Raw genomic sequence first — 7787 nt, 5'->3', positions numbered from 1 at the left:
TGTCGTTAGCTGAACAAATGATTTTTTGTTATTTTAATATAGATGAATTTATCAGTATCTTCATTTATGATTTGTGTTTTCTATTTCCTTTGGGAAATCTCTATAATTAGAGTCATAAATATACCCTCCTATATTTTCTTCTTCAGGTTTCAAGTTTTACTCTTTCCATCTTTATTCATTGAAGAACTGATTTTTGCATACATTTTGAGAATAAAGGTCTAATTTTTTATTCATATGGCTAATCAGTTGTCCTTATACCTGTTTATTGAATAGACCAAGGTCAAATGTCAAGTTTCCACATACACATACATGATTTGTTTCTTGGTTCTCTACTCTGTTCTAGTGGCCTATTTGTTTCATCTTTTATAACATCTTCATTTCAGGTGTGATATGAATCCATACCTTGTTTTCCCACATTAGTGTGGATGTCCTTGAGTCTTTGATCTCCCACAACTTTTAGAAGCAGTTTGTCAAACTATGAAATATCTTAATAAGAGTTTTAATGGGATAGTATTGAATTTATAGATTGATTTGGTAAAAATTAACATCTCTTTGACAATGAGAACTCCTATTCCTGAATATGGCATTTGTCCCCTTTTAGTCATGTTCAGTGTTTTATAATTTTCTTTACATCGTATTGTGCATATTTTGTTAGATTTGTTGCTTGGTGTATTATTTTTGAAGCTATTGAGTATCTTACCTTTTTAAATTATATTTTCTTTTTATTACTGGTGCCTAGAAATGTGACTTATTTTTATGTATTGATATCATATTCAGCCATCTTGCTAATAAACCTTTGTTAATTTCAATAATTTTTTATATTCTTTTGGGTGTCTGTATGATAGACAATCACCGTTTGTGAAAAATGACTCCTTTTTTGTTCCTTCCTTTTAATTATAATTTTTTCTGTTCTTTCCACACTGGTCAGTACTCCCAAAACAATGCTGAGTAGAAGCACTGATGGCTGGCTCCTTCGTGTTGTTCCTGATTTTAAAAAGAATGATTCAGACATTTCACCATTAAGTTTATTTGCTGATGATGTCTTTATTAGTTAAGAAGGTTCCTACTTATCCCTAATTTTCAAAGTTTTTATCATCTCTACATCTTCAGGTTTAGATCTACATTTCAATATCAAATGAGTGGATGTGGAGTCACTCTCTCAGTTGACACAGGAGAATTTCCCTCCATAAAGTCTAGAAACTAGTGCAGAATGCACCCTGTAAACTCATAAGAAGGCATAATTTTTCCCACGTGTCACACTTCTTAGTTTCCAGTGAGATCCTTTCAGCTTCCATAGCCTCAGTATTCTGTCTCAGTGGAAAGAATCAGGGAGCGAGGCCAAGCACATGGATTTCATTCAACCTATGACCATATTCCAAAAGATCCCAGGTAACCTGAAGCCTGTCTAGGGCAGTGTTTATCATCCCCGAATCACTTGGGGGAGATACACTAGCCGCTTGACCAGTCTGAGCTTTACTTTCTTCCTTGGAAAATTACATTCCAGATACAGCCAAGTTGCTCTATGGAATAACTGCTCGCTCTCGTGTGTGCTCACGCTCCCCCTCCGTCCCCCTCCGTCCCCCTCCGTCCCCTTCCGTCCACCTTCTGTCTCTCTCTCTGATTTCTTCATATATTTTATATATTAACTTTTCACTGTTATGAAATTTGCTATAGGTGGACATCTGTTCATAAAACTTGTTAAATGATTGAGTCCTTGGGAAAGTTTTATTTTAAAAATAATTTTTGAATAAGTAATATCACATGATTCAAAATTCAGAAGGTACAAAAAGTACACAGGAGTTCCCCAACCCCCACCAACGGTTTTGTTTTTTATGGTTTCAGTTACAGTCAGCTGCAGTTCAGAAATTCTAGATATTTTGAGAGAGAGAGAGCACACCGATGTGACGTTTATTACAGTGTATTATTGTAATTGTTCTATTCGTTATTGTTAATCTCTTACTGTGCCTAATTTATTAATTAAACTTTATCATAGATATTTGTAGGAAAATAGAGTATATACAGGGTTAGGTACTATCCGCTGTTTCAGGCATCCACTGGGGGGGTCTTGGACCATATTCCCCGCATATAAGTGGGGTCTACTGTACATGAAAATTTTTTCTCCCATCACTTTCTTTCCACAGAAGCAATCAGTGTTACCAGTTTTTTTGTATGTTCTTTTGTATTTATATGTATACACATTCCTTTTTTGATCCTCTTTTACCCAAATGGTAGTGTAGAGAAAAAGACTTGACAAACCGCTGGTAGTTAAGTCCACAGGCAAAGGCTTTAATGCTGTCATCCTGTATTAGAGAGACCAGCCAAGACCTGTGTGATGCACCACTTTATGTAGCCAAAAAACTTTGTTTTACATCATGTATTATATAAAAAATATTGCAGTATAGAATTGCAGTTTAGCTGGTTACATTAACAAAGGGAAACTTATCTGATGTGTTTTCTCTTGCAATTAGTTTGGTAGCGAATCTGGAGTATTTTAATGACAGAAGCATGATTTTTGAAATGGTACAAATAGTGAGCATCAACTGTAATAAACTTCCACAGTAGACTTCGCTCTATATATTGTCTGATTCCTCGCTTTTTACACTAAATATATATGAATACTTTAAAGCTCTTAAGACAGTGCCTTTCAATCATGTGTTTTGATATCTGAGGATTTACATTGCACAAGGCATTGTGGTAGGTGCCAAGCACTGCATTTGTGAGCAAGGTTGTCATGGCCCTGGCCAGTATGAAGCTGACAGTCTAGGCTATGGAGAGACACCTGTTAACCAGATTCCCACTATGTGCATAGGAATGTGTGAGAATTATTGGAAGCATGGTGAGTGTTAGAAGGTAAAAGGACAGGGGACCATGAGAGCATAAAACAGGAGTCTCAACCTCGTCCACTGACTCAGAGAAGCCTTATCTGAGGAATTACCTTTGTGTCTGAGAACTGAAAATGTCAGTAGGAATTAACTAAATATATTTGTGGTTGCTTCAGGGTAAAGGAGTGAGTAGTATTTCAGACTAGTAATTAAATACAAATTTAAACAATAGCTAGGAATAATTACACATATTTGCCCCCGAAATACATGAAACTCAACACCAAAAGGTACGTGGAGTCATTCCTTTGAGGACACGTTTTGGTAATATTGCTTAAGAATCATAAAAATGCCTATATCCAAAAGTTTTATATCTGTTAATTATCCTTTCAGTTATAGGAGGAAACCAAATTTCCAAACCAAATTGATTTAAACTTGACTGTGGATAACTTAAACCCACCTCCCTACTGGGCAGGCTCTGAGTCAGCACCACCGAGCAGAGAAACATTATAGGAAGCTGTCGTCTTTGAGTCTCCTCTAGTTTTGAGTCCGTGAGTGGTGTACCTCCACTTATGAGTGACCGCCTTTATATTATGTACCTAATTAAGTGATCCACACCAGAATCCGCAGTCATCCACTTTACTAGAATCATAAGGCCAAAACTAGGTAACAAAAACTTAAAGTGGGGATTTCTGATAAAGATGTTATTTCTTAATCTCCCTGCAACCTTAAAAAAGAATTCTCTAGACTGTGTTATTAAATGTAAATTTTTGTCAGCAAGTTATGAAATCTTGCAGCGGTAGCTTTTAGAACTCTGAAAATCAATCAGAATTAACACAGTTTTATTGTTACCACCCCTCAGTTTTATTTCTGATGTAAATGAAATAGTCTCTTCTTTCAGATTCCAATAGATATGTGTGACTGGAGACCCTTCAAATGTGCCGAAGTATGAATTGTGAGCAAAGTAAAAATCCAGATGACTCCTGAGTGTTCTGGCTTTTTCCTTTTACCTCCCCTGTTGTAAAAGTAACTTTCTTGATTAGGTTCTAAGAATTAAAAAAGTTTAAATTTGACAGACACTTCATTTTAAAAAGTAAATGTTTTCAGGGCCAAAGGAAATTGTCTGCTAATCTCTGCCAATTATTAGGGAACAGTTTGTTTTTTCTTTCATTATATTTAACTTTTTTTTGAAAGTTAACCAAAATATTTCCCTTTGAACGGAAGCTGTTATTATATGATTGCCACAGTAGCAACAATGCATTTCGTAGGTGTTTTTAAAAATGGGAAGTCACACTTCATACATTTCTGTAACAGAGTTTCAGAATTGTGTATGTGTGTGATTGTTGCTTTCCTCCAAATAAATATCTACAGGACTTTAAAATGGAATTATATAAAACACTGAACTACCTGAGGAAATGAAAATGAAGGTAGAAAAGAGTTTTCTTTTTGAGAAAAAGGTGGCGAAGAACTGGCCAACCACAACTGCAGACACTCACCCTGGGCCGTTTCTCATTCAGAAAATCCCGCCCCCTTTCCTGGTCTCCCCTCCCCCAGAGTCCAATCAAAGGATTAGCCTCCAGGTTTGGAAACAACAGCAGCTTGAGTTAAAGGTTTGAGTTTTTTTTTCACTCCCCCTTCTTGTGTTTAAACGCAGGAACTAGAGAAGTCTTTGGCTAACTGGACTCAGAACTTCAAAGAACTTCACACTATGAAGACCGACTTAACTCAGCACATTCTTGTGGAGGATGTGATGGTTTTGAAGGAGCAAATAGAGCATTTGCACAGACAATGGGAGGACCTCTGCTTAAGAGTAAGTCAGTTAACTGCAGGGCACGGCTGTTGTGGAGTTTATTGAAATGTCTCCAAAGGCCAGACAAAGTAGAAAAGAGCTTAATTTCACTGAACCGGAGGCCCTTTTCAGTTGGAGCCCAGGCTGGCTGCTGTGCCTTTAGACAGCAGCAACATGGTTTAGCAGATTTGACCCTTTGTTTCTCCAGCACTCAGTGCTGGGACTTTGCACATTTTTAATGAGCTTTTTAAAAAATCATCTGGGGAAGGAGGGATTGCAATTGTGAACAGATGCGTGGGCTCTGCTCTCTGTCTTGCGTAGGTGACGAGTTCTAATCGGAATATTAGAATCAGGACTCACAGAGATCTGGTCCATCCTTTGAGCAGAATCTCGGGCAGTATCTCTTTGGTGCCCCACAGACAGCAGGAGTCTTACTTATGCCTGCACGGGGCACTTTATCTGAAAACTCTGCATTGACTTGCAACCCAATATTTATTTCAAGTAGCTGTTCTTTTAGAACTGTAAAAGAACTGATTAACTGCTACATTTAGTATCTCAGCAGCTCACTGTGATCAGGGTATTCTACAGGAAGTGTTTGTGATAAGATCAGGGTGGAATTAAAGAGTGCTAATAGATCTTTGTTTTAAGAATTCTAAGAAAAATAAATTCCTTAATCTCATTTTTGTGAATTAAGCATAGATGTATTAAGAGTTGGAATTCAGACACTTTTTGAATGCATTTTAATAAAGTAAAAACATTCTTCCTTCTGGGTTTTAGTTTTAGTATTCACAATGTACCCTACTTTTGAATGTCCTTTATAAATTTTCATTCAATTTTTGTATAATAGAAAATGTGAAAAGTATCCTAAAAGTTAAGCAGCAAAGACGGGGGCCCAGATGTTCTCGATTATTATTACCATTATGAAAATGACTGTGCAAAAGGCCAAGATTTTTTGAAGCTGAGATGCCCTGAGGAACAGAAACAAAACTTGTTTGGGGGGGGCGGGTATCGTTCTTTGCACCTTCTTAGCACATTTGGCTGGGTGGGTGTCCCTGCATTAGACACTTTCTCCTCAGTCTGAGAAGAGCAGAGGGTTTTTTTGTACATAACAGGAAAATCTCTGGGAGCTAAACCTTCGTCTCACCATCTGTAAAGTGAGGTATTAAAACTTTTACCAAAAGAACTCTTAGCTATCCCTTTTAACTTTAAGAGTCTAAAGATTTTTAAGACCTGAGAAGACTTTTGTACATTTAGAAAGTCAGATCTGCATTCTTTATATTTATTGACGTATCAGATTTGAATCCTTTAAGGAGGAAGACCCTTCGCCAATGTCAGCTTAGGAGTCATTTATGCATAATGGAGCACTGTGTATTTTGGGGTCATCCTGCTTGCTGCAGACCATTATTTGGTCCCATTGCCATGATTTCTATCCAGAGCTATAGTACATGATGGGAAGGTGAATTGATGAGTGATGTGCATTTTTTAATCTTATTTTACTTTTTTTTGTTCTGAACTACAACACTAGAATATTTAAATGATTTTGATTTTTGTGGTCCATTTGCTTACAAATGTTAGGTTTATACTGTGATCTGTAATATAGTTTAAATTAAATAGGCAGGACGTTGGCCTTAAGTAGCTATAAAGATGATCATTTTTTAAAAGGGAAAGGATTTGGGTCATAAAGTTATAAATTAGCGTGTAGCAAGCAGTTAGTAAATGTATGTTAAGAACAAGGAACAAGAAATTTGGGCAATGCTTAATATATTGATTTAACCTTTCCTGTTTCTAATTTTTAATATGCCTGATGATATTGGATAAAACTGGATCTTTTTGGTCAGTTACAATTCAGGAGCAATCTTTATTTTGTTGCCTTTTATGACATTTATCAAAGGAGTAAGAAACTTCCGTTGATGTTAAACCTTAGGAGTTTAAGAGGCAAAAACGTAGTACTTTCAGTCTATAGGGCTACTGATGAAAATGAATGAAATTCATAGTCCTTTTGATGGGGGGAGGGGAAGGGAAATGCTTTCCTTCCTGCCTGTTCTCAGCTGCCGAATGCATTTTTGTTTCCAGGTGTCTGTACGCAAACAGGAGATTGAAGACAGACTCAATTCATGGATTGTGTTCAATGAAAAAAATAAAGAGTTGTGTGCTTGGCTGGTGCAGATGGAAAACAAAGTTCTGCAGACAGCAGATATTAGTATTGAAGAAATGATTGAGAAGTTACAGAAGGTAAGCAGGAGTACCCCCATGGGTGCAGTTACACCTACCGCGGAATCCTCTGCCCTCCTCACGCCCGGGCTCAGAGCAGCATAATGTTATAGGTGTGTTTCCAACAACACTTTAGAAATTTGAAGGAACTTTCTCACTATTTCTGTCTCTTCTCAGAGAAGAGCTGGTAAGTGAGGATTCTAGAGAGATGGAAGGTGTGGGAGCCATTCTAGGTGGGCATGGTGCTGTGTGCTGAGAGGGGTTACCTTCTCTCTGGAAGTCTGACCAGAGAAGGGGTCAGCATCTCCTTAAGCGTCAGTTCACATCCCAGGTGAGTTATGGCTTCTCCAGGTGTCTTTGTTAAAGAGCTGCCCTTGGCAAACGTCACTAGTCCCCATGGGGAAAGTAGAAAGAACATTCTTGCCACTCAGTTAAACTTCAGAAAAACTCTTACTGATGTTAGGCTAATTAATTATACTTGTCCTCAACTCTCAAGTAGCTTAGATTAGAAGAAATCTGTGAGGGGAAAAACAGGGCTGTTGAATCAAGAAAGTAACTGCTTCCTTCTGTATTACACATGTGCCAAGTGGGCACTGACTTGTCAGCTACACACTGAAGACTTGTATTAACAAGTGTGAGAAACTTTTTCATTTTTAAAGTTTCAAGAGGCAACTGTATATTTGTGCCTGGCAAAGAAATGAATTTTGGTAGTAATTGAAGCTTTGTGTTTTGGCGCCTTTGCCAGGACTGCATGGAAGAAATAAACTTGTTCAGTGAAAACAAGTTACAATTAAAGCAGATGGGCGACCAGTTGATCAAGGCCAGCAGCAAGACAAGAGCAGCTGAGATCGATGACAAACTCAACAAAATTAACGACCGCTGGCAGCATCTTTTTGATGTCATCGGATCAAGGTAAGAAATGGCCTGAAAACGATTCCTGCTCAGTAGGTACAGTGGTTACTCCACAG

The 7787-nt window shown here is 37.6% G+C and overlaps 1 protein-coding gene across 1 annotated transcript in view; it reads left to right on the top strand.

Annotated features, from left to right (window-relative positions):
• The window catches only part of SYNE2 (spectrin repeat containing nuclear envelope protein 2), a 293506-nt gene that overhangs the window by 248234 nt on the left and 37485 nt on the right, over positions 1-7787 (top strand). Inside the window, exons 96-98 of the mRNA XM_011386203.2 lie at positions 4468-4629; positions 6682-6840; positions 7565-7731. Of these exons, the coding sequence (XP_011384505.1) occupies positions 4468-4629; positions 6682-6840; positions 7565-7731 (488 nt within the window). The remainder of the gene's footprint in view (positions 1-4467; positions 4630-6681; positions 6841-7564; positions 7732-7787) is intronic.

The sequence above is a fragment of the Pteropus vampyrus genome, unplaced genomic scaffold, assembly GCF_000151845.1.
Source record: "Pteropus vampyrus isolate Shadow unplaced genomic scaffold, Pvam_2.0 Scaffold15, whole genome shotgun sequence".
NCBI lineage: Eukaryota > Metazoa > Chordata > Mammalia > Chiroptera > Pteropodidae > Pteropus > Pteropus vampyrus.
Note: the sequence above shows the minus strand (reverse complement) of the source record. Positions and strands in the feature narration are given on the sequence as shown.